This window comes from Macaca mulatta, chromosome 4, assembly GCF_049350105.2.
Source record: "Macaca mulatta isolate MMU2019108-1 chromosome 4, T2T-MMU8v2.0, whole genome shotgun sequence".
Classification (NCBI taxonomy): domain Eukaryota; kingdom Metazoa; phylum Chordata; class Mammalia; order Primates; family Cercopithecidae; genus Macaca; species Macaca mulatta.
The window spans coordinates 157,067,552-157,094,589 of NC_133409.1; the positions used below are offsets into that span (position 1 = coordinate 157,067,552).

The following is a 27,038-nucleotide window of genomic DNA, read 5'->3' on the forward strand; positions in this document are numbered from 1 at the left end:
ATTTCTGTAGTCCCAACTACTGGGGAGGTTGAAGTGGGAGGATCATTTGAGCCTGGAAGGTGGAGGTTGCAGTAAGCTGTGATGACACCACTGCACTCCAGCCTGGGTGAGGACAGACCCTGTCTCAAAAATAAAAAAAAAATCTGGATGCCACACAAAATGTCAGTGAACAACTGTAAGTGAAGCACTTCCCATCCTAGTACTGTATATGCAAACTACCGTTGTGAAAGAGACGCTTGTGTTTTAAAAAATCTATAATATTTTTTAAAATTATAAAACGACCACCTCCCCCAAAACATTACTAAGCAATTGAGGCTGCAGTTTAAGAAACTGATATTTAGGATCTTTCCCCGGAGAAGTGAGACCTGCTAATATAAGCATTTGCAAAATGAACTTTTGGGCCAGGTGCATCATGCCTGTAATCTCAGCACTTTGGGAGACTTAGTCAGGCAGACCACTTGAGCTCACAATTCGAGACCAGCCTGGGCAACATGGCGAAATCCAGTCTCTACAAAAAATTAGCTGGGCGTTGTGGCATATGCCTATAGTTCCAGTTACTAGAGAGGCTGAGGTGGGAGGATTACTTGAGCCTGGGAGGTAGAGGTTGCAGCAAGCCAAGATCGCGCCGTGACAACCTGAGTGACAGAATGAGACACACACCCCCCAAAAAAACAGCCTGACTCATTAAAAAAAAAATTTAAAAATATTAAGTTTTGAAGCAGATATTATTTTGTCATATGTTCTTTCATAAATTTTTTGCCTGCCTGCTTTCTTCCTTTGTTACAGAACTCCAACACTTATCCAAAGGTAGCTGTAGGGTCAGGGTTTCTGTATTATAGTCCCTTCTGTGGTGGCCAGAAATATGTTACAGGAAAGAGGTCCCCATCCAGACCCCAAGAGAGGGTTCTTGGATCCCGCGCAAGAAAGACTTCAGGGTGAGTCCGCAGTGCAAAGTAAATGCAAGTTTACTAAGAAAGTAAAGTGGTGAAAGGACAGCTACTCCATAGACAGAGCAGGACATTCCGGAAAGTAAGAGGAGGAAGGCATCCACCCTGTAGGTACAATGCTTGTATATATGGGGAGATGTGCTCTGCTACACGGGTTTGTGATAAAGGATTGATTTTTTTAGTTACTATATTTTGCGAGAATAGACATTATTATCTTTAAACAAAATTAGGAATGCCTTTGTTCTCCAGATTTAGGGATATCTGGACACTCCCAGGTCTGAGTCTGTTTAGTAAACATTATTTATTTGTTCCCTTAACCATAAACATCTAGAAGCTAGGAATGATTGACTTTCTGGGAATGCAGCCCAGCAAGTCTCAGCCTCATTTTCCTAGTCCACACTCAAAATGGAGTCACTTTGGTTCAAATGACTCTGACACTTTTCTTCTCCTTTTTCCTTCTTTCTTTCCTTCCTTTTTTTTTAAAATAAGAAATCAAGAATACTTGATGTTTTATCTAAAACAATACCCATAACTGACAAGCCAATACAAAAACCTAGGTCTTCTAACTCAAAACTAGGATGTTTTGCTGTCTCTGTTGATAGTCTGCTGATCGTTAATAGATAATTAACAAACAAGCCTTCCTATGTCCCCTCAGTTTATTACCATTAGATCATATGCCTACTGTCAATCGTATTAATCCACAACTATGCATTTCACTAAACTTACCATAAAAATACACAGGTTTCCTGCTTCCATCGAGTTTTCATTTCTGAAGGGTCGCATGTAACATAAAAGTTATATTAAATACATTTGTATGCTTTTCTCTTGCTAATCTTTTTTTTTTTTTTTTTTTGAGACTGAGTCTTTCTCTGTCAACCAGGCTGGAGTGCAATGGTGAGATCTCAGCTCACCGCAACCTCCGCCTCCAGAGTTCAAGCAATTATCCTGCCTCAGCCTCCCCAGTAACTGGGGCTACAGGCATGCACCACCACACCCGGCTAATTTTGTATTTTTATTAAAGACAAGGTTTCTCCATGTTGGTCAGACTGATCTCGAACTCCTGACCTCAGGTGATCTGCCCGCCTTGGCGTCCCAAAGTGCTGGGATTACAGGCATGAGCCACTGCGTCTGGCCACATTTCTAAGTTCTTTGCAAGTATAAATTCATTCAATCTTCACCAAAACTCAAGAAGTGTGAGTACTATTATTACCATTGTTTTACAAATTACGACAAGTAATGCAGCCACTTACTGAGTTCTATACACTTGGTAATTTTTTTGTTTTGTTGTTCTATCAATTATTGGGGGAGGGGTGTTGAAATCTCTACCTTTAAATCATGTATGTGTCTGTTTCTCCTTTTGGTTCTATCAGTTTTTGCTACACATATTTTGCAGTTCTGTTATTTGGTGCATATACATTTAGAATTGCTTGTTTTTTGTATTGGATTGATCCTGTTATCATTATGTAATATCCCTGTCTGTTCCTAGTAATTTTCTTTGCTCTGAAATATACTTATCTGATATATCATCCAAAAGACCACCAGGATGGCTAAATAGTAGAAAGAGAGATTTACTGGCAATACTAATTTGCAAGCCAGGAAAAGATGGTCCCAGAACCTGCCAAAATTACTCTGTCTTTGAGGAGAAGGAGCAGGTTGGTTATTTTTATGCCTCATGGGATATATATCACACAATAGAGTCATACATATTCAGCAGGTTTGGGGGGACAGCTATATATATTATGAGGGATGCCAAGTGCATTCACAATGGATAAACACATGTGTAACTTACCTCCTATGTTCACTTTGAGGTGGAATTTTAGGTTAAAATAAGGTAGAATTTAGCTCTTTACATCAAAAGGTGAACTATAGGAACAAAGACAGTTTATGTGCTGCCTCCATAAGCTGGCTGAAAATGGCTTAAGGTCTACAGTTAGGTGTAAGACTAGAATGTGTGTCAAGCTGGTCCTCTGTCCAATCAGAGTTGTAGTGGCCTGGACTGTAAATCAGAGTTAGGAGGGCTTCTGATAGCTCCAATAGTTAAAGAATTTAGAAAGTGTGAGTTTTTTGTAATCTTTGGAATTTAGGAATTTGCCATACCAGCCAAGCTGTGAACGCTCAACCAGTAGGTAACTTTGTTTCCTTAATCTTAGAGTCTGTCTTAGTTGGTATAGGGGCATCTATTTCGGTCTTTCAGATCACAGATATTAATACAGATACTCTTGCAGTTTGGGGCTGATGTTTATATGGCTTATCTTTTTTGCAGTCTTTAATTTCAACCTGCATTATGTTTATATTTGAAGTGAAAGTCTTGCAGACAGTGTAGAGTTGGGGCATTCATTGTTATCCACTGGGCCAAACACTTTGTTTGGGTTTTTTTTGAGACGGAATTTCACTCTTGTTGTCTAAGCTGGAGTGCAGTGGCACAGTCTCAGCTCACTGCAACCTCTGCCTCCTGAGTTCAAGGAATTTTCCTGCCTCAGCCTCCTGAGTAGCTGGGATTACAGCCGTGCGCCACCACGTCCGGCTAATTTTTGTACTTTTAGTAGAGACGGGGTTTCACTATGTTGGCCAGGCTTGTCTCAAACTCCTGACCTCGTGATTTGCCCACCTCGGCCTCCCAAAGTGCTAGGATTACAGGCGTGAGCCCCGGTGCCCAGCCAAACTGTTTTTTTATTGGCGTATTTACACCATACACATTTAATGCAATTATTGATATCTTAGGGCTTAAGTTCATGAAGGATAGTGTGGGGGCCATAGTCTCTTGGTCCACTAAAAGTTTGCCAGAAATCCCTGACAAGGCAGGTTGATTAATAGGTAAAAAGGCATACCTAATTATTTAACGTGTCTACGTGGGAGCATTCAGAATTAATTACCTAACTTCCCAATGAGTTACAGACACTTATATACCATTTTTAGATCACAGAAAGAATTGGGGCTTAGATTCTGGTAAAACAGGTTATGGGAGGCAAAAGAGGTTTGGCTTGCAAAGGTGGCCTTGTTACGTAGGTAAAGCCTCCCTCAGAAAGAATAGATGGTAAATGTTTCTTTTACGATTTTTAAGTGTCAGACTCTCAATCTCTCCTGGATCTGGAGAAAGGTACAGAAAGGGGAGGAGGCATGGCTGCATTAATGGAGATTCTCTACAGACATAAAATTTTTCCCATTTAAAACAGTTTTGCACGCCCATTTCTGCCTGCTGGCCAAGCAGCAGCCATTTCAAAATATGTCAAAGAAATATATTTTGTGGTAAAATATTTTCATTTCCTTTAGACTGGTGGCTTTATAAGAAAAGGAAGAGACACCTGAGGTGACACACATACTCTTGCTCTCTCAACATGTTATGATGCAGTAAGAAGGCCCTCACCAGATACTAATGCCATAATGCCATGCCCTTAGCTTCCCAGGTTCTAGAACAGTAGGAAATAAATTTCTTTTCTTTAGAAGTTAGCCAGTCTGTGGTATTCTGTTATAGTATCACAAAATGGACTAAGTAACTATATTATGATCATCTTAACGTGACTGATCACTCCTACATCATACACATATACAGGCCACATTTGGAACATTGCTAGAGGTTCCACTGTCCAATAGAAATGTACTACAAATTATATATGTATTTTTAAATTTTTGAATATCTTCAATAGTATATTTTTTAAATTCTATAGTCAAAATGTCATTATAACATGTTTTCAATATGCATACTTATTAGTGAGATGTGTTACATTCTTTCTTCATACTAAGTGATATGGTTTGGATATTTGTCCCTTCTAAATCTCATGTTGAAATGTAATCTGGTTCTTTAAAAGAGTGTGACACCTCCCCCATCTCTCTTGCTCAACTCTCACCATATGATATGCCTACTCCCTCTTCACCTTCCACCATGATTGGACGTTTCCTGAGGCCTTGCCAGTAGCAGATACCTGCACCACACCTCCTGCACAGCCTGCAGAATCATGAGCCAAAAAAAATTACTTTTCTTTATAAATTAGTCAGTCTCAGGGATTCCCTTACAGTAATGCAAGAATGAACTAACACACTAAGTCTATTTCATATTTATAGCATAGCTCAATCTGAAGTACCCTTTTTCAACTTCACAGTAGCTACTTGTAGCTAGTGGGCACTGATTTAGAGAGTGATCAAGGGTGAATTATATTATGCAATTAATAGATTTTTTTTTTTACTGTTTTTGCAAACCACGAGGCATCAGATTGTCTTGCTTTCTCTACTCCTGGTGTTGGAGTTGTTATTGGGAAACAACTTATTTTCCTCTTATATTTATATGGAATAAATAATCCCCAATATTTCCCTCCCCAATATCTGCCTTTTGTATGTTTTTTAAAGGCAAGTGCCTAAAATGTACTGTTTGAGGCACTTACTGAAAGGACTGCCATCAAGTTGTTTTGCTAATAGCACATGCCAGGGGCTTGTTGGTTTGCTTAATTCAAGGTAACTTGGATGAGAAGAGTTTTTCTCATCCATGAACCAGTGGCATATAGATTACTGATATTGTGACTGGATGTACTCCTGCTTTCTAGTCTGAGTTTCTGAAGCTACCGTTAATCTTGGTTTCAATTTTATCTAGCCCTGTACATATCCAGGGCTCTTTCCAAAATGGCCTACGATTTGTTCAGGAAATTACAATAGCTGTACCTTCTTACCCTTGGTTCCGGACATTTTCTTGGCTTCGAACACATCCAGTATTTTATTGAAGTATTTATCCTTCCTACTTGGCTGGCTTCTTCACTTCCTTTCAGGTCTGAATTCAAATGACATTCTCCTGATGAAACTTTTCCTCCTTATTCCTATTCTTTTTTCTTAACCCCTTTCTTTATTTTTCTGCATAGCACTCATCACTTATCTCTACATTTTCACTATGTATTTACCTTATTGTGCACGTCCTCCTACAAGACAAGTAGCACCCTAAGGAAACAGGTTGTCTGCTTTTTCACTGCTATGTTCCCTGCACCTAGAACTCTCTCTGGCACTTAGCAGGTTTTCAGTAAATATATGCTGAACTAATGCTGGATATACACCTCCCTCATGAACTCTCTAACTCCTTCTAATTTACAGTGATCAATCTTCTTTTCTATGTGCTTTTGTATGATATATTGCTCAAAGTCTTTATTTTGTAAGCAGAATGTGCACTGCTATTTAATCTTCAGGTATGTAAGTCCTCCATTCTCAGAGTATAATCTCTTTAGGGCAGTATCTGAGATAACTTTTTAACATCTTCATCATGAATCTTGCACCTTTTCTAAGAAAATGAGCCAGTGGTTACTGATGTTTACTGCTATTGTTGAGGGAGAAGATCATTATCATTTTGAAAAGGGAGGTTGAATATTGTGAAGGGAAAAATATCACCAGAGTCAGAAGACTTGGGAAAAGTCAAAAAAGAAACTAAAAATCAGCACTTTTAGTTTCCTCACAGTTTCTCTGCATCAAATCCATAGTTCTGTGACAGTATTGGCTTAGGAGCAGATTTTTTTTTTTTTTTTTTTTTTTTTTGAGAGGTAGTTTCGCTTTTGCTCAGGTTGGAGTGCATTGGCGCGATCTCTGCTCGCTGCATCCTCCGTCTCCAGGGTTCAAGCGATTCTCCTGCTTCAGCCTACGGAGTAGCTGGGATTACAGGTTCCCACCACCATGCCCAGCTAATGTTTTGTATTTTTAGTAAAGCCTGGGGTTTCACCATGTTGGCCAGGTTGGTTATGAACTCCTGACCTCAAGTGATCCGCCCGCCTCAGCCTCCCAAAGTGTTGGGATTACAGGCATGAGCCACCGTGCCCGTCCAGGAACAGATTTTCTTATACCTGTGTCTCTTTTTCCTTCTGCCATTCTGTTTCAGTATAAGTAGACCAAAGATACAAGTCGTAGATACCTCAGAAATTCCTGGAATAATTAATCCACCTTCATCTATACCCCACCTGCTCCTATCTCATGGAATATAAAAGGAAAAACACCAAGATGTCTCTAGGCAATCTCTCTTGATTTTAGGTTCCTCAACATGAGAGGGAGACAATGGCTGTAATAATACTGTTCGAGCCAAGGAAAAACTTCACCTTTGCCCTCCCAAGGTTTACTGAAAATTACTGGCAAAACACAGATTAATTGGAGAAAAGGCATATACATTTATTTCATCATAATTTTACCGGAAATTTTAGAATGGAAAGATACAGGGGAAATTGCCCATTTTTATGCTTAGGTTCAACAATATAAACAGCTGTATAGGGTACATCGAATGCTAACAGACTGAGTAGGGAGGTCCCGCAAGGCTTGTGTGTCAAGATTCTTCTTGACCTCTCAGTGCAGCATTCTTTCCTTCTGGTTATGGGACAAGACCCTCTTTTAGAATGAGGGGGTCTTATGACCTACGGGCAAACAAGGTCGGTTAGAGTAATATTTTTAAGTTTTATGGCTGGCTCTGGGGAAAAGGAGTTCTGATTTGTATAGCCTACCTTGAGGAGGAATTCTGGTTTCTATGGCTAGCCTTTGCAGAGAATGGGACTTAGAGACAGGAAGGCAGAAGAAGGTCAGAGAAACACTTTTATGATAATAATCCCATTTTGAGTATTTCTGTGTTATGGAATGTTTGTTCTCCCATTTCCTGAAAGATTCCAGAGACTCCTCATTCAGTGTTATGAAAAAGTTCAGGAAATGCAACTCAAAAGTATGCCACTTTGTTATGCTGGTTTCTTTGAACTGAGGGCACTTAGGAGATTCAGGGAGGAGCTTTCTCTGAACTCCTGTTATCAAAAATTTCAAAAATTAAAAAAAAATTCAAAAAGAAATTTAGTTAAGATTCACTTCCCTGGGGAATCTCATCAACCAGAGAAGATTAACTGTATCACAGGAGAGGAGACTGGCCGTTAACACCATCTAAACAGACTTTGTCATAGCTGTCACCTATTCTTTGAAATACCCATTTATTTTTCTCCCGAATCATATACTCTCCACTAAGTTGCTTACATCCCCTTCTCTTTCCCTTATGAATCAGAGAGCTTATAAGCTTCTACAGCTGGGATTTGAGGTATTCCCTTTTCTTCCTTCCCCCCCACCCAACCTTTTTTTTCTTTGAAACAGCCTCCTGGCTCTGTCGCCCACGCTGGAGTGTGGTGGCTCTAACTGAACTCACTGCAACCTCCGCCTTTCCGGTTCAAGCGATCCTCTCACCTCAGCTTCTCGGGTAACTGTAACTACAAGCGTGCACTAACTACCAAGCCCGTCTTTTTTTTCTTTTTTTTTTTTTTTTCCCCCTTCTTTTTTTGGTATTTTACTGGAGACAGGGTTTCTCCATGTTGTCCACGCTGGTCTCGAACGCCTGGCCCGCCCTCCTCGGCCTCCCAAAGTGCTGGGATTACGGGAATGAGCCACCGCGCCCGGTTTGAAGGACCTCTTAAATATCTATTTAGAAATTGGTCGGAGTCCACTCCTTTCCAAAACCATGAGTCACAATCCCGGTAAAGCACTAGCGGCTAAAAGTCAAAATAACCAGAACAAAACCTCCACTCATGCTTAAAAAAGATATTTTGACAAAATCCTAATTGGGTCAATTATTGTTAGCATTCAAATCGAAGGCTCCTCAAGCCATACTGGGGTTTGAATCAAACATAAACCTTACACCAGATGGGAGGATTACATGCAAATGAAGGATGCAGATTCTGATTTCCCATTGGGTATTTGAAATTAGCCAATGGGAGAATTCCCCACAGCCTACCTCCAGTCAGTATAAATGCTTCTCTGCCTTCTCTCCTAACATATTCTCGTTACATTTTCCTGTGGGTATTTTTTTATTCTAGCTGAACTATCTATGTCTGGTCGCGGCAAACAAGGCGGCAAAGCCCGCGCCAAGGCTAAGACTCGTTCTTCTCGTGCAGGTCTGCAGTTCCCCGTGGGCCGGGTGCACCGCCTGCTCCGCAAAGGCAACTACTCCGAGCGCGTCGGGGCTGGCGCGCCGGTGTATCTGGCGGCGGTGCTTGAGTACCTGACCGCCGAGATCCTGGAGCTGGCGGGCAATGCGGCCCGCGACAACAAGAAAACCCGCATCATCCCGCGCCACCTGCAGTTAGCCATCCGCAACGACGAGGAGCTTAATAAGCTCTTGGGGCGTGTGACCATCGCCCAGGGCGGCGTTCTGCCTAATATTCAGGCGGTACTGCTGCCTAAGAAGACTGAGAGTCATCATAAGGCCAAGGGAAAGTGAAGTGTTAACGTTTCATACACTGTCAGCAGACGAAATCAGCCTAACAACAAAGGCTCTTTTCAGAGCCACCTACGACTTCCGTTAAATGAGCTGTTATGCTTTGTATTATGCAGCCCACACAGATGTTTTGAGGTGTTTTTGATGGTTTTCGTGTGGCACTTTTAGTAATTTGTCCTGCAGAAATCTTGATCTATGTAAACCCTTTAAGGAACTCTACATATGTAGGAGAAATGCCATGCAGCACAAAAAACACTTTTACAGGGGTGATCCTCGCTAAGTTTCACACAGCAGTTACATTTTGGAGGAAGGAAATTATACCCATGGGTGCACTCCTTAAGTATTTTTAATGGAAGTGTTAAGCAAAACACGCATACCCTACACGGCAAAACAGTTTGAAAATGTCACACCATTTGCTCTAGCAATTGATGGCATACACAATTGAGAGCGTACACATTACCACTGAACATTTCAGCATGTATTTCCAAGATAAGGAGCTTTTTTCCAGTGTGGGGGATGTTTTGCTTTGTTTTGAGGTGGAGTCTCCCTCTGTCGGCCAAGCTGGAGTGCAGTGGGGTGATAATAGCTTACTGTAACCTCGAACTCGGGCTCAAGCGATCCTCTTGACAGCCTTCCGAGTAGCTGGGATTACAGGCGGGAGCCGCCACACCCGGCTAAGAGCGTTTTGTTAATTGCCCACACTACTCATGCCACACCCAGAAAAACATCATTTTAAATAAAGAACACATGCAAATTTCCCTAATCGCCTCCAATATTCTTTTTCTTTTTTATATTTTAACTAGAAACAATTGGAGGTTTCCGCGTTGCTTTGTGTGGTTGTAAATTTTAAGACTACGAAGCTTTTCCAGTACAAGACTTGCCACAGTGTAATAGCAGCTAAGGGGTTAAGAAAATGACGTCAGAGTAGCTACCGTAAAGAGCAGGAGCCTCTCTTAATCTTCAACCAGGCACAGAGATGGACCAATCCAAGAAGGGCGAGGGGATTTTTGAATTTTCTTGCGGCCAATAGTTGGTGGTCTGACTCTATAAAAGAAGAGTAGCTCTTTCTTTACTTTCACAAACGTCTCTTGAGGCAAGGTTCTCTGCTTATTGCCATGGCTCGTACCAAACAGACTGCTCGCAAGTCCACGGGCGGTAAGGCGCCACGCAAGCAGCTGGCTACCAAGGCTGCTCGCAAGAGCGCGCCGGCCACCGGCGGCGTGAAAAAGCCTCACCGTTACCGCCCGGGCACTGTAGCTCTGCGCGAGATCCGTCGCTACCAGAAGTCGACCGAGCTGCTGATCCGAAAGCTGCCGTTCCAACGCCTAGTGCGAGAAATCGCCCAGGACTTCAAGACCGACCTTCGCTTCCAGAGCTCAGCGGTGATGGCACTACAAGAGGCTTGCGAGGCCTACTTGGTAGGGCTCTTTGAGGACACAAACCTTTGCGCCATTCATGCCAAGCGGGTGACTATTATGCCCAAGGATATACAGCTTGCTCGCCGCATTCGCGGAGAGAGAGCGTAAACCTAAAGTTACATTTTGATCAGTCCTAAAACCCAAAGGCTCTTTTCAGAGCCACTCAATTATTCCAACGAAAGTAGCTGTGATAACTACGTTTTTGTTAATAAACTCGACAACAGCAAACCAAGAATCCCCAGAAAGCATTAGACTATGTTCTTAAGTTCATTAACAGAAATGTGGTTTGACCCGTTTGGCAGTGTAGACTATTTCTGAGCTTCTTAGGTGCTATTTGGGGAGGAGAAGCTGTATAAGTCCACCTGTCCATTCAGGCCTCTAGCTTGCTATGATTAGCATTTTTTAAAACAACTTTCTAAGGCTAAGAATATAAGGGAAAAACCAGGCAAGTGGTTAACTGGTGCTTACTAGGCTCTTTTGTGAAGCTTTCAAAAGATTGAAAAGTTATGTCTCGCGACTTCCAATGTCTTACTCAAAATGCTTAGAAGAATTTTATTTTTAATTCATTTGGCTGTCCACATTAACCTGAAAGTTATTCTGGTGCAAAATGTGAGGCAGGGATCTAACTGGCTCTCATTTTATCCATAGCTAGCTACCCACTTTTCATCTGTCAATCTGTCGACCAAGCATAATTTAATTCCTTATATATTAATTATTTTATATGTGTGGCTTTGCTTGTAAATAGTCTAGCTGGTTGCATTGCTTTATCTCCTCTAGGACTATGCACCATGACATGCCACATTTTTTTTCCCACTACTTCTTGCCTGTAGTTATCTATTAAAATCTAGAATTTACAAATTTTAACCATTTTATTTCTGTTGATCTTGCTTTTCGGTTTTCTGGAGGTTGGGGGTTGAATACTGGAAGAAAATTTATAGGGATGGAAATACTGAATGTAAACAAAAGTAATGTTTAAAATATAATTTGAATATTTTATGATTGTAGTTTTTTTATCATATAACTTTTAGATCACATTTTACAAACTAACTTTATAACAACCACAGATTGTCGAACATTACAACTACTAATTCCAAAGACCTTGCCTCACATTCTTTTTTACAATAAATATTTTTTACACAGATAACATTCTTTCTTGGCCTACATCTAGAGTGTAAATTGATGTACCATACTAAAATCACCTGACCAACTGTCAACAACAACAAACCACACACACAAAATATTAAGTTTGAATTGCATTGTTTACTTAAATTCACTTGTGTTCCAGCTTTTAATAAAGCAGTGTTTGGTTTACAAAGTAATATTTGCATTTAAAAATTATGAAAATGAATATGCCTGTGTGTTTTATATTTTGTTTTTCTTGACTCATACAAGCGACTCTACCTGGCACAGACATTTGTTATCCATAGACAGAGTATGTTAGAGATGCCAATGGACTTGGTCTATGCCAAGGTGACTACCCCCAAGCTCTGGGCCCAGCTGAAGGTAAAGTATTTTGTTTTTTCCAGTTATAGATGTGCTGGATCTGATGGACAGTGCTTGACTTTTTATATTTTCTTTATCTGTAAGAAAAAGTGTTGGAGGTACGGGGTCTGGCCAATAGCATAAAATAATAAAGTGATATTACTGTGTGAGGATCAGATGGACTGGGGGTGGTAGCTCAGTCCAGCTGTTCGCTCCCTCACTTACATTCTTTGCCCTCTCCTCAACAGAACAAGGATTCTGCTGTAACTCTTCATTTACAGTTGATACTTAAAGAATGGGCCGGGCACGGTAGCTCACGCCTGTAATCCCAGCACTTTGGGAGGTGAGGAGATCGAGACCATCTTGGCTAACACGATGAAACCCCGTCTCTACTAAAAATACAAAAAATTAGCCGGGCGTGGTGGTGGGCGCCTGTAGTACCAGCTACTTGGGAGGCTGCGGCAGGAGAATGGCGTGAACCCAGGAGGCGGAGCTTGTAGTGAGTCGAGATCGCGCCACTGCACTCCAGCCTGGGCAACAGCGTGAGACTCCGTCTCAAAAAAAAAAAAAAAAAAAAAAAAAAGAATGGATGAAATTCTCATTTGTGAAAGAAAATTTATTGAGCATTTTATATTCGTGAGTAGTGCAAACATTTTAATATCATTATATTAAGAATCGATTGTTTTTTATTAGAGGAGTAATTAAGGTGAGATTGGAGACAAAAAGGGGGTGTTGTTTGCAGAATATAACATCCAAAAATAGACCACTGTGGGATCAGGATTCTTTTGAGCTAAAGGCACTTCAAAAACAGCAATTCAAGAAGAGAATTCTTCTAACCCTTTCTTTCTGAAAACAGGAGATAAAAATTCCAATGTGAAAAATGCTCTCCTTTTACCAGGAGAAAAGAGAGATTTTTCAGCAGAGTCATAGATGAGATAATTCTGCACAAACACAGCAGAGAGTCATAGCCGAGAGACTTCTATACACAAACAAACCTTGTTAAAATAATCCTATTTTCCTTTAATCTCCCCATATGGTTTACTTTCTCACAATTGCCTCTCTTTAACTTAATATGAAAGCATTTAGTTTTTGCCATTTCTTTGGGTCTTCACTTATGAGGGTTCTCCTGTCCCATAAAATTTACATTACATACATTTGTATGCTTTCATTCTGCTAATCTGTTTTATGGCAAATTAAATATCAGGTCCAGTTGGAGACCCTAACAGAGTAGAGGTAAAATTTTGCCTCCCTATAACATATTGTGTGCATTAACTGTTGATTGTTCCCAGTTGTTCAGTTTGTCGGGCCTCGGAGCCCAAGCTAAACCATCATACACCCTGTGGCCTCCACGTATACATCCAGATGTCCTGAAGTAACTGAAGAATCACAAAAGAAGTGAAAATGGCCTGTTCCTACCTTAACTGATGACATTACCTTGTGAAATTCCTTCTCCTGGCTCATCCTAACTCAAAAGCTCCCCCACTGAGCACCTTGTGACCCCCACCCCTGCCAGCCAGAAAACAACCCCCTTTGACTGTAATTTTCCACTACCTACCCAAATTTTGTAAAACGGCCGCACCCCTATCCCCCTTCACTTACTCTCTTTTCGGACTCAGCCTGCCTGCACCCAGGTGAAATAAACAGCCTTGTTGGTCACACAAACCCTGTTCGGTGGTCTCTTCACAGAGACGCACCTGAAACAGTTAAACAGGGTTTTTCCTGCCCAGTCATCACAAAGTGATGTTATGCTGCAGGCTGAAGTTTATAGCTAATGCTGTTTGTTTCACGGGTCCGTGTGAAGAGATCACCAAATAGGCTTTGTGTGAGCAACATGGCTATTTATTTCACCTGGGTGTAGGCGGGCTGAGTCCGAAAAAGGAGTCAGCAAAGGTGGTGGGATTATCATGAGTTCTTATAGGTTTTGGGATTGGTGGTGGAGGTAAGAGCAATGTTTTGGGGGCAGGGAATGGATCTCACAAAGTACATTCTCAAGGGTTGGGAAAATTGCAAAGAAACTTCTTAAGGAGACTATAAAGTACATAGGTCTGCTAGGGTGGGGCAGAAATAAATCACAATGGTGGAATGTCATCAGTTAAGCTATTTTCACTTCTGTGGATCTTCAGTTGCTTCAGGTCATCTGAATGTATACGTGCAGGTCGCTGGGGATATGGTGGCTTAGCCTGGGCTCAGAGGCCTGACACTGTTGAAGCCTAAAATCAGTCTTGGTTTTTTAGATTTGGGTGAAAAGGCTAAGATTCTCAGACAAAGAAGTCAAGTTCGGGGTGCATTTTTCAGACTTAAAAATTTAGCAGTAGCCCTTCCATTTTTTCCAATAGAAGTGATTTACGAATGTTTTCAGAATTTAAAACAACAGTGAGAAGCGTGTATGGAGATTTGAACTACACTGCAGGCTTGGCTATAGGAAAGCACAAAGGCTGCTATGATTATGCACCTTGGAAAAGAGAACAAAGGAATATTTTCAGACAGTTTTAACATGTCACATACGAAAAGCAAAAAATCTGTCAACACCTTGTACGTTATTACAGGCTATGATTTTAAAAAAACAATCCTTACTAATACACACATAGTTGCTGCTAGCGATATGGTGTTGGGAGTAAAAACCCAAAAATGAGAGTTCAGGACAATATCCCAACTCTGGGCAGATTTTTAAAGTAGTTATATCTAAAATTAAACCATATTATGTAATATTTATTTCTTTTCCACAGTCTCTGTTCTCATGCCTCGTTCACATTAGCTAATTAACTATCATCATAACCCGATTTACAGAAGAAGGCATGGTTGCAATGTAACATAGCTAACAATCACCCTCTTCTGAATGAGACAGTACAGTGTGAAGGACAGCAAAACTCCACCCCCATCCTCTTAGGGCTCTGGCTGGACCAGCAAATTAAATTAATATAAAACAGATTAACAGGAGAAAGGTATATGCATTTATTTAATACAGGTTTTACGTGACACAGGTGCTCTCATAAGGAAATGAAGGCCCAAAAAAGCAGTTAGTTACTTATATAATGAATTGGATAAATAGTAAAAGTGTAAAAATGCGCTAAAGCAAAGGCTAGAATATGTAATTGGGTAGAAAAGCAACCAGCAAGCGCTAGTGCAAGGTTTGTACAGAATTCTCTTGGCCTTAGCCTCCCATCCTTGAGAACAATGTTGCTTTTTTTAAAGTACAGTGAGAACATCGTTCATATGAGAATCTCAGCTACTGCTTCTAAGAAACAGGTCAGATTTCAAGAAAACAGGAGGCCAGAGTGATCTTTTCACACCTGCTCTTTTAAGTACCTTTAAATAGTCAAAATGTCTTCAAGCACTTGAAACACTTAAAAAGTCTACCACTCTGGCATATTAATGAAAGTTCTTAATATAAGCCCTTATTAAAATTCTCAGTCGAGGGTATAGCTTCAGATTCAAATAGTAGTGTCGTAAACGGGAGTGAAAAACTAAAGGGATTAGAAAGTGAAACTATTGTGTTGTCTCTCACAGTCCTTAGGTCACTGCCCCACGAGGGGCGGAGCAAAGGGTGAGGCAGCAACGCCTCCTTATCCTCGCTCCCGCTTTCAGTTCTCAATAAGGTCCGATGTTCGTATATAAATGCTCGTAGCTTGCTTTGTTTTTGTACTCTTCTTTCTGCTCAGACTTCGTTGACTATGTCTGGTCGCGGCAAAGGCGGCAAAGGTTTGGGTAAGGGAGGCGCCAAGCGCCACCGGAAAGTGCTTCGGGATAACATCCAAGGCATCACTAAGCCGGCCATTCGGCGCCTTGCTAGGCGTGGCGGGGTTAAACGGATCTCCGGTTTGATTTACGAGGAGACCCGAGGTGTTCTCAAGGTTTTTCTGGAGAACGTGATCCGGGACGCCGTGACCTATACGGAGCACGCCAAGCGCAAGACTGTCACTGCCATGGATGTGGTTTACGCGCTCAAGCGCCAAGGACGCACTCTATACGGTTTCGGCGGTTAATATTTTAGTCAGTTTTCCGTCCAATGGCCCTTTTCAGGGCCGCCCACTCTCTCTCAGAAAGAGCTGTGATCGTATTCTTCCGGAAAATCTCAGCTTTACTCAACCACTTCGCCTAGTATGAACAACTTCTACAGGCCGGTTAGGAGAGACCAGGTTCTTAGGTCTGAGCGGCTGCTAAAGCAGAAGTCAGCTGAGCAAACGCGGTCTCTGGGATAAGCGAGCTATGAAGTTTAATGCTATGGTTTTGACACTAAAGGAACTTAACAGTGCAGCGCGAGTCCGATAATGAGTCGTTCAGCTTTTTAGTTTTAAAAACATTGCATTATTTGTACGGGAGTCTTAAGATGCCAGCCGGCTGCAAGTGATTAAGTGGATTAAAATAGATGTCAGGTGTTTCCCAGGCGTATCTGACTTAAGCAACGTCAGCAAGATCTGTACATTTAGCCTCCCTGGTAACACCTTCCCTCAACCGCCCCCCTGCCCCGTAGCGCCAGAAGCCTTTACTTCCATTTTTAGTTGAGCTTGGCGTCGTGCTGAGTGATGTCACCTACCCTTTCCCCCGAGTAAGACTGGCAGTTAAAGCTGCTTTGCTATTTTCAGTCCTCAGGCTGGAGGCTGTCCTAGGCAGGCTGCCTACGCAGTTTGTAAATTCCCACTTAGTAGACTAAGGGAGTCTGTTTTATAAATAAGGACTCACATTTCCTCTGACTCCGAGGTCCGTGTCAGTAGCTATAAAATGGAAGCCGCTTCTGATACAGGATTCTTCGATGACTCTTGCATATTCACAGTACCTGTCAACCCAACGGTCTTCTATTCCTGCCTTAAATTGGAAATTCCAAAACCGATTTTTTTTAATTGTGCAAGTTTCAAACTGTACGACCTAGGAAGTGTTTCAAAGTTAGGTGACCAGATTTAGAAGTCAGCCAAATATTCAGCATCTTTGATTTAATAACAAATACATAGAGGGCTACTTCAGCAAAAAAACAACTTTGTTGTCTGGTTACTTTGCTAACAAGCCTCTCCCCACAGGAGGACATAGTGAATAGATAGTTGAGTAAGTGAGTTCGGGTGAGAGGTCTGAGCTGGAGATAAAAATGTGGGAGACATCAGCAGATAAATGCTGAGACCGGATGAGACGGCTAAAAACAAACATAATGTAGTACAGCATTGTTTGCAGTAGTAAATGAGTGGGAACTGTAAAGTTTTCATCAGAAGGGACTAGAGTGTGATCTGTATATCCATAAAATAGAGTATCTCTACATAGCCCTACTAAAGAATGAGAAAACTACTCCACTACACACTCTGGTGTATTCTGGCTCAGTTCTTGGACTCCTTTTCTCGGCTAACTCAACTAGCCTCACCACTTACAAGCTCTGTGTTCTGTGAAATAGTTTATGTTCAACAGAACACCAAGGCCTAGCTGTAAGTGTCACGTTAACTTCTAGCAATGCCAAAGCCTGTGATAGTGGCAGCTTCCGGCTGTTTCTCAATCCCAGGTTGCCTAACCACCTCTCCAAATTCTATCAGTTTGCTTCCACCCACTTCAAGCTTCAGAACGAAACATAGAGCTTAAGAAAAATAGGCCCAGCACGGTGGCTCACGCCTGTAATTCCAGTACTTTGGAAAGCTGAGGCGGGTGGATCACCTGAAATCACAGGTTCGAGACCAACCTGGCCAACAATGTGAAACCCCATCTCTACTTTTAAAAAAATTAGCTCGGCATGGTTGCGGGCGACTGTAATCCCAGCTATTCGGGAGGGCGAGACAGGAGAATAGCTTGAACCCTGGAGGCAGAGGTTGCGGTGAGCTGAGATCGTGCTATTACACTTAGGACTGGGAGACAAGAGTGAAACTGTGTCTCTAAATAAATGTTTGCAATTATAAACCATCTCCCTGACCTTAAATCTCTAGACTTATATACAACTGCATATTTGATGTATCCATTTGAATATCTAATGGGCATCTCAAACTTGTCCAAAATAAATATGTTTATACATAAACACCAAGTCTGTTCTTCCTCTGATATTTGTCACGTCAATCAGTAGAACTCCATTCTTCAAGCAGCTTGGGCCAGGAATTGTGCAATCTTGTTTGTCCTGAGCTGCTTAAAACTTTCATCCAATGCAGTCAGCTCTGTCGAAAATCAATCATCAGAATACCTTTCATTGTTTCCTCTGCTGCTTCTCTAGGAGCAAGCTGCCATGGTGGTTTGTCTGAACGACCACAGTGAGCCCTAACTGGTCTTTGTTTTCACTTTTAATCCCCCTATCATACAATATTTTCTCTATCCAGCAGCAACAGTGATCCTTTTTAAAGGTATTATGTCCACTGTCTGCTGAAAACATTCCAGTGGCTTTCCATCACCTTCATAATAAAATCCAGCATCCTTATCATAGCCTACAAGTAAGATGACCAATCATTACAGTTTGCCTGACTCTCAGGGGTTTCTCAGGGTGTAGGACTTTCAGTGATGAAACTTAGAAAGTCCCAAGCAAACTAGGATGAGTTTCTCAACCTACTTAGGAGTCCCTACTAGATCTGTACTCTGGCTACCCTCTGACCTCATTCTCTTCCCAATTCTTTCTTTTCACTGACCTCCTAGCTGTTTCTGGAATGGACCAAGCATTTCCAGCATCAGCACCTTTATATTTATTTTTTCTCCCTAGAAGGGTCTTATCCTGGATATCTGAATAGCTCTAGATCTCATCTCATTCAAGCCTCTCCTCAAATACCAACCTTAAGAAAGAGACCTCCCATAATCATCCTTTGTAAAATAATGTGCTTTTCTGCTCATTTAGCATATGGTATATAACTGACTATCCTCAATAGCATATATATATATAAAATTTCCCCACCTATAACTATATATGTAACAATATATTTAACAAACAGAACAGGGCTGACATTTAACAGGTAGTTTATAGAGGTTTGTTGAATGAATGAATGCTTGAATCTTCTATGTAAGTCTCCAGGCTCCCCACTAAGCCCACTAGAATGCTAACACAATCAATTCCACATCTCTCATTCCTTGACCTGCCACTGCCTGAAGCAATCAGTGTGCAGTTTCTCTTTAGAAAATCTGGGGGGTTAGTCTAGGGGCTGCAAATTAAGCAACATTATCTTCGTTCTGAACAAGGACTGCATGAGTGTTAGGATTGAAGAAGGCCCAAGGTGGTGGTGAGTATGCCTAAGATGAGTATGACCTATCAGCAATGCTATGAGCTAAAAAGGCCAGGCAAAACATAACAGGAGCTAGTCATGGCTATTGTTACAGCAGCTATAGCTCCCATATGGGTAATCTATATCCACACACCCCTCTACATTGACTCTGGAATTCAGGAAAGGGAATTAAAATTTGCTAACTTATGTACCCCAATGTCTACAACAATATCTGGCATACGAGATCAATAAATATCTTTAAAATACCAGCTAAGAAAGGCATAAAATGACCCACACTCCATACTAGGCTCATTTTTGCTCCTCTGATTCCAGGATGCAGCTATGAATTCTCTCCATTGTCAGTTTTAAATTAAACCAAGCTGGGTACTTGTTTTAAATTAAGCCAAGCTGGGTACTCAAGAAACGCTGGATGAAAACTGTCAGGTGGAAAACAGGACCTCAAAATACAGAGGAATGCATCACTGAAGCTAACGTAGTGAGGCCGAAATCAGTCCTTTATAACAATGAGCACAATGAGAGGCATTTGTGAATATTTACTCAGATGAGAGTAAGATATTTCCCTATTAGCTAATCTCAAGTTCACATCTGTTTTCCAGCTGAGTTCTGAAGCTAGATGTACTACTGAACACATAACTGCATCAGGAACATCGTTTAAAACTGTGGCTACAATGACTTAACTGGACAAACCCCAGGCTTCCAGGTTTAGCACAGGTGGCCCTTCACAGACCAACATTGCCTATGCTACCAACCTCATGTCCTGCCACCCTGCCTGCATCATTTCTCTCTCTGCATATATAAAAATATGTATGTATATAAAGAAATCAGCTTTATTGATATTTAATATACCATAAAATTTGCCCACTTTAGGTACAATTCAATGAATTTTACCATGTTTACTTAGTTGTACAACCATCATCACAATTTAATTTCAGAATATTTCTATCACCCAAATTCCAATTTCTACTTAAAGGGGGGAAAAAAGGCTAACTGCTGAAGGCCCGGTAACACTGAAAAAGGTGACTTTTCTCTCTAAAACAGATTTTAATCGCCCCTGAATTTAGTGTCCTGGGTATTCCAGGAGTCTAAATGGGGTTTCAATTTTCAGGATCTTTTAAATCGAGGCAAATTGTATTGGTGGCAATAAATTGAGTATTGCTCTCAGTACATGAATGAGGGATACTTAAAAGTCTGTGATTTCATTTCCTAATCGCTAAAAAATAAAAATTAGTAAAAAAAAAAAAAAATTTACTAAAACAGGGTTTTGTCCTTTCTCAATAAGCTTTTTAGCTTCCCCTCCGACTCTCTGGCTTGCCTCAGGAAATATTAGCTTATCAGTTCTGATTGGTTGACAGCTACGAATGGCGCTCACTGATTGGGCAGCGCTTCCCTTTGTCCCTTGGAAACTAACACAAATTTTTAACTCAATGTTTTTCCCATTCACGCTTCAGAGTTGGAATATCTTTGCTCCCCTACCCATATCTAGTGAGTGAAGGGCAAACTTGCAGTTCCAGTAATCTTTCCTTTCTAGTATGTCAGCTCATTATCATTCACATTAACTATACATTGAGCTTCTTGGCTTAATGGATACAGCTCTTCTTTTGTTTAGTTGGGCGGCCCTGAAAAGGGCCTTTGGTTCGGAAACGCAAGCTGGGGAGAAAGCAGCAACCTTAGCCGCCAAAGCCATAAAGGGTGCGTCCCTGGCGCTTGAGCGCATAGACCACGTCCATAGCAGTGACCGTCTTGCGCTTGGCGTGTTCCGTATAGGTGACAGCGTCACGGATCACGTTCTCCAAAAACACCTTGAGCACCCCGCGAGTCTCCTCGTAGATCAGACCAGAGATCCTCTTGACACCTCCACGCCGGGCCAGACGCCGGATGGCCGGCTTGGTGATGCCCTGGATGTTGTCGCGCAACACCTTGCGGTGGCGCTTGGCACCCCCCTTACCCAAACCCTTCCCGCCCTTACCACGTCCAGACATGACTTCGTAAGAAGTGAACCAAGAGCAAGTGAGAGAGAACAGGGGAATCGATCTTTATATATCTACGTTACCCCTCCCCCACCCCCAGCGGACACAGAATGAAAAGCGCGCAGGCGGGAAATGTGACGCCTACAGTCCCCTCCCTCAACCCCTCCTCCAAGCCCCAGGAAGTGGAGGGAGCAGCGGTTAGGGGAGGGTGGGGAGACGGGGGTGGGACCAAGCTGGCTTGACCAATGACTTTTATTTTCTTAACAGAACTACAGGCTTTGAGGAACTTGGTTAAGAATTAACCAGAGAGAGAGAATAGGGGAACCGATCTTTACGTTTAGGGGTAACCGAATGTTACCCCTTCCTCCACCCCCAGCGGACACAGAATGAAAAGCGCGCAGGCGGGAAATATGACGCCTACAGTGCCCTCCCTTACTCCTCCTCCAAGCCCCAGGAAGTGGCGGGAGCGGCGGTTGGGGGAGGGTTGGGAGACGGGGGTGGGACCAAGCTGGCTTGACCAATGGCTTTTATTAACAGAGCTACAGGCTTTGAGGAACTGGGTTAAGAAATACAAACCCATTCAGACTCCAGAACTATTTTAAGTCGAATGTTTTTCTTTTGACACTGAGTCTCGCTGGCGCCCAGGCTGGAGTACATTACCGCGATCTCGACTCCCTAAAACCTGTGCCTCCCAGGTTCAAGCGATTCTCCTGCCTCCGGCTCCCGAGTGTAGTTTGGATTACAGGCGCTCGCCATCACGCCCATCGTGTTATTGTATTTTTCGTAGAGACTGGGTTCGGCCATATTGGCCAGGCTGATCCCAAACTCCTGACCTCTGGTGATCCGCCCGCCTCAGCCTCCCAAAGTGCTTGAATCACAGGCGCGTCATAGTGACCAGCCAAAATCGAATGGTTTTTAAGCCTTCAGTGGCAAACATCAAAACGAAAAGTGCTCCCAATGCATTCCCTTTCGTCTTAGATTGGCTTCTTACAGCTACCTTACTTGAAAAGGTGGTGGCTCTGAAAAGAGCCTTTGATTGGACCGTCAGAGCTGCCGGAGTAATCATGCCCGCTCTCCGCGGATGCGGCGAGCCAGCTGGATGTCCTTGGGCATGATAGTGACGCGCTTGGCGTGGATGGCGCACAGGTTAGTGTCCTCAAACAGTCCAACTAAGTAGGCCTCGCACGCCTCCTGCAGAGCCATCACAGCAGAGCTCTGGAAGCGCAGGTCTGTTTTGAAGTCCTGCGCAATCTCGCGCACTAGGCGCTGGAAAGGTAGTTTACGAATCAGCAGTTCGGTAGACTTCTGATAACGGCGGATCTCGCGCAGAGCCACAGTACCGGGCCGGTAGCGGTGGGGCTTTTTCACACCGCCGGTGGCCGGAGCACTCTTGCGGGCTGCCTTAGTGGCCAACTGTTTGCGTGGCGCCTTTCCACCAGTAGACTTCCGAGCAGTTTGCTTAGTACGAGCCATGATAGGAAAACAGCACAACGTAACACCCAAGACTAGCGCAAATACGTCCGCGAGCTTCTCTGCTATTTATAGTGAGTAAAGTGCAGTGATTGGATGATAGAAGACGCTAAATATGACGTTACAAGCTCTGATTGGTCTATCTTTAAGCCTCAACAATCGTGCAGTTTCACTGGCTACTATATTCTATTCCAACTCTACAGATTATTTTTAAAGTGGTATTATTATTACTATTATTATTATTTTATTTCACTTTTGCTTTGTTCCCCAAGCTGGCTTTAACTTGGGCTCAAAGGATCTTCCCGCCTCAGCGTCCGGAGTAGCTGGGATTACAGGGGAGCGCCACCGCGCCGGCTTGCACTTTAATTTTTTAATCTGTTGTCCTCTTATACATCTGGTTTTCATAACCTGAAGGCTGTGTTTATTTTCCATAAAACAAGGCATTGATTCCAAAGGTATTATAATTCTCCAATTCTGTATAGCCTTCAGCTCTTTAGGAGAAAAAAAAAGAGGGAATTCTCCTCTCCGGAAATGTACCCTTTACGGGAATTTCTGAAACCTTTCACAAGAATTGCATTCCTTTGTAATGCTTTAATTGACTTAGTAGCGCTATTGAAATCTACAAAGCATCTCAAACATAGTAGGATTACACTATTCCTCATAGAAACATTTTCTATGAGACGTCTTTCTCTTGATTATGCTCTTTGAATCCTAAACTTGCAGTGTTCTGCAGCTTTTGTTTTCTAAGCCTAGGTGTACTCTGCCAGTCAATAAATGGCGTTTCTCCAGCACTGCCGCCAGGTACCACCAGCTGGGAATTGTTGCTCTTGCGGAGCAGGAGGTGGACTTGGCCCAAGAGAAACTGGATGGTAGTCCGCAAGGAACATAATTTAGCACTGCCAAGCGCTAATGCAATCATTTTAAAAGTCTCAAAACACTAAAAAGTGGATTGTGACCTTTTTAAATTCACAGGAGACAGGCCACTTTCTATCTTTTGATTGGTTTAGGCTATTTTCTTGAACAGCCATTTAGAAAGCAGATCTATCATCCTTTATTTGCATGGAGCGTTCCCATTTTATTTGAAGCCAGTTTAACCCAATGGAAACAAGGGAGGCAGAACCCATTATTTAAAGTGGAAGCTCCTGAATCAGATAATTCGGAGTATTTCCTTTTTAAAAGTTGCGTTTTTTTCAGATACCTCGCTTATTACATTAAGAAAGGTTTATATCTTTCATAAAGGGTTTACTTACAAAAACCTTCCAATTTTATATACCTGTGTTTCATAACTGACTAGCCGTCAAACCAAGATGTATAGTTTCCAAATGTTATTTTCCAAGTTTTAAGAAATTACGTGAAATATTTGAATGCGTGGCTTCTCAATAAAATAGACGTAGGAAACACTGGTAAAGAAGATGGGTACAATAGTTATCTGGGACTACTACAATTATTTGGTTGACACGTTGTTTGAAGAAAAAGGGAAAAAGCTCAGGTTACTTAGCACAGTTCGGACTTATTTAAAAACTACAACAGCACGAACGGAAATAGACCGCATTCCCTCACTCTCCGCTGTGTTAGGGGGTTATCCAGAATAGGATTGTAGAAGTGGATGTCGATTTAATAGTTTTTTTTGTTCTCCCGTTAGCTGAGTCTCTGATTGGCAATGTGAGATCGTTTTAGCTTATTGATAATTTGAAATGCTCTTAACAGCCACAAACAAGCTAAAGAGAGGTTACCATAAAATCTTATCCCCAGGGTGTGCTTACACTTACCGTTTGTTTTCACACTAAGGAGACTTAACTCCCCAGCAGAATGCCTGTCGGGGAACCAGTTTCTTGGACCCAGCATTTAACGCCTTTCGCAGGTTTGTGAGGCCCATAAATCTTTGTTGAATAAAACAATGAGTTCACCATGTCATGGTGCTCTCATTGCATGTGCTGACATGGAACACAGGTTGTAAACCTTAACACCCATTTGGGGCATGTTGTATGGATGAAAAGGGCATTGGAAATTCCTGAAGTGCATCCCACATTGGACTGTGGAAGTAAGTTACAAGTGCAGAAACGTTTCCACACTTGCAGTTTGAGTATTAATTGCAGCGTTAGTGAATTCTGGTGTTGTCTACGATTCATTCTTCTTTGACGTGAAAGGTATTCGCGAGACACATCGCTCTAAAACATTGCCAGAAAATGTAATCGAGTTGATGACTACTAGCCCTAACACGGCCTAAAACCCGCACTTTCCTCTTCCTCCCCAACTATTCAAACACTGTATTTTACATTTCTTGCAAATTAAAAACTAACATATCTGGCAACGGACCTCTAAAACTTTCTAATAAAACTCCCTGGATGCTTGTGGGGCTGCATTTGCAAACCGCTCCCCATCAACCTACTCCCTAAAACAGAGCTGCTTTTTGAGAGACAAGCGGCACCCTCTGATGTTACTAGGTGGCAGTCGGCCTACAATTTCCTTCACAATGAGGCAATCGGAGCGGCTTTTTCGGTGTGTTTGCTTGCGTTGAGGGGAGCGGGACCATAGGCCCTAGAGGCCCCCAGGTGCTCTCTGAGACTGGGGGAAACCCTCTGCAGAGCGCAGGGGGCGCTAGGGTGCGAGGGGCGGGCACTGACGGGCACCAATCACTGCGCAGTCCCACCCTATAAATAGGCTGAGTCGGGGCCTTTTTTTTCTCGCATCCTGCTTGGTCAGGTTTATACCAGTTTACTTGGTGTGCTGTATTAGTCACCATGTCCGAAACGGCGCCTCCCGCTCCCGCCGCTTCTGCTGCTCCTGAGAAACCTTCAGCTAGCAGGAAGGCAAAGAAACCTGCTAAGGTTGCGGTGGCCACTAAGAAAAAGCCTGCTGGCCCTTCCGTGTCAGAGCTGATCGTGCAGGCTGCTTCCTCCTCTAAGGAGCGTGGTGGTGTGTCGTTGGCTGCTCTTAAAAAGGCGCTGGCGGCCGCAGGCTACGATGTGGAGAAGAACAACAGCCGCATTAAGCTGGGTATTAAGAGCCTGGTAAGCAAGGGAACGTTGGTGCAGACGAAGGGCACCGGCGCCTCGGGTTCCTTCAAACTCAACAAGAAGGCATCCTCCGTGGAAACCAAGCCCGGCGCTTCAAGGGTGGCTGCAAAAACCAAGGCAACGGGTGCGTCTAAAAAGCCCAAAAAGGCCACGGGGGTTAGCAAAAAGAACGTCAAGACTCCAAAAAATGCTAAAAAGTCTGCGGCAACAAGGAAATCCTCTAAGAGTCCCAAAAAACCCAAAGCTGTAAAACCCAAGAAAGTAGCTAAAAGCCCTGCTAAAACTAAGGCTATAAAACCCAAGGCGGCCAAGGCTAAGGTGACGAAGCCAAAGACTGCCAAACCCAAGAAAGCGGCACCCAAGAAAAAGTAAATTCGGTTGGAAACTTTACTAACCCAACGGCTCTTTTAAGAGCCACCTACACACTTCGGGAAAAGAGCTGTAGTACACAGATGAAATTCCCCCAAGCAAATGCAATACGCCCTCATTTATATTAGAATCACTTGGAGAGTCAATAGGAACTTTAACATAGGTTGAGTAGTAAATTCTTGCCAGATGAGGCTATCAAAGATAGCAAGGTGAATTCAAATGCACCGAGTTAAAGTCGAATTTTAGATCACCTGTTTTGCTTTTTTTTTTTTTTTTTTTTAAGTAGCCCGAAGTCCCGCATCTCACGACCCCAAGCTAATTAGTCATAACTGTAACGAACCAAGGTTGAAGCCTAGTCCCAGGCTTGAGGCTTTTTTATTATGCAAGGTTAAAGTGCGGACATTGCGTTCTTGGGTCAATATTGCTAAAGTAGCCTTTTCCGAAATTGGGTGGTCCTAAGAAATGCTTCTGGGATAGTAAGCAAAATTCATGGCTTAATCACGCCCTCTCCGCAGCAGTGGCTAGAGAGGTGTCTGTCCTTGGGAATGACGGTGACCCTTCTGGCGTGACTGGCGCCCACGTTGGCGTCCTCTGAAAGCCCCACCAGGTAGGCCTAGCTCGCTCGCTTTCTGCAGCGCCATCATGACAAAGCTTTGAAACGCAAAATGCTCTTGCTTTGCGCAGCGCTTTACCATGGGTGCACTTACAGGCTGTCGACTTGGTTTAGGCCCTCATCAGGACAAAGGAGCTTAGTTGCAATGGAGTTTTAGAGCTGCAACTCTAAAGCCCTTGCTCGGTTTCTCTGTTTTTAGAAACAGTAGCGACCTGATTGGATAATATTTGAAAATTACTATGCTTAACTGGATCGTGTTTCATCAATCGTGCAGGATTTTCAACCCTGGTGGAGCCCACACATTCAATACTGAAGATCCTTTTCTCAGAACTGCCCCTTTAAGCTTTTGCAATTTTAATTCTGGGGTTCAATTTTAATAACTGAACTTTTTTTTACAT

The 27,038-nt window shown here is 42.6% G+C and overlaps 6 protein-coding genes across 6 annotated transcripts; 4 read left to right on the forward strand and 2 right to left on the reverse strand.

Moving 5' to 3' along the window:
• The first annotated feature begins 8,751 nt into the window (after nucleotides 1–8,751).
• On the forward strand, nucleotides 8,752–9,144 carry H2AC4 (H2A clustered histone 4). The gene is given in 1 exon segment (NM_001193724.2): nucleotides 8,752–9,144. A coding segment is annotated over 1 exon segment (393 nt).
• Nucleotides 9,145–10,219: 1,075 nt separating this feature from the next.
• On the forward strand, nucleotides 10,220–11,903 carry H3C2 (H3 clustered histone 2). Its single transcript, XM_078000875.1, has one exon. It carries the CDS (start codon nucleotides 10,257–10,259, stop codon nucleotides 10,665–10,667), a length of 411 nt encoding a protein of 136 aa, XP_077857001.1. The 5' UTR covers nucleotides 10,220–10,256; the 3' UTR covers nucleotides 10,668–11,903.
• A 3,777-nt stretch (nucleotides 11,904–15,680) lies between these two features.
• Nucleotides 15,681–18,024, forward strand: H4C2 (H4 clustered histone 2). Its single transcript, XM_078001340.1, has one exon. It carries the CDS (start codon nucleotides 15,713–15,715, stop codon nucleotides 16,022–16,024), a length of 312 nt encoding a protein of 103 aa, XP_077857466.1. The 5' UTR covers nucleotides 15,681–15,712; the 3' UTR covers nucleotides 16,025–18,024.
• Nucleotides 18,025–20,028: 2,004 nt separating this feature from the next.
• H4C1 (H4 clustered histone 1) lies at nucleotides 20,029–21,213 on the reverse strand. The gene has a single exon (XM_078001341.1). It carries the CDS (start codon nucleotides 21,181–21,183, stop codon nucleotides 20,872–20,874), a length of 312 nt encoding a protein of 103 aa, XP_077857467.1. The 5' UTR covers nucleotides 21,184–21,213; the 3' UTR covers nucleotides 20,029–20,871.
• A 1,020-nt stretch (nucleotides 21,214–22,233) lies between these two features.
• On the reverse strand, nucleotides 22,234–22,644 carry H3C1 (H3 clustered histone 1). The gene is given in 1 exon segment (NM_001193714.2): nucleotides 22,234–22,644. A coding segment is annotated over 1 exon segment (411 nt).
• Nucleotides 22,645–25,382: 2,738 nt separating this feature from the next.
• Nucleotides 25,383–26,030, forward strand: H1-1 (H1.1 linker histone, cluster member). Its single transcript, NM_001193709.2, is given in 1 exon segment — nucleotides 25,383–26,030. A coding segment is annotated over 1 exon segment (648 nt).
• The last annotated feature ends 1,008 nt before the right edge of the window (nucleotides 26,031–27,038 follow it).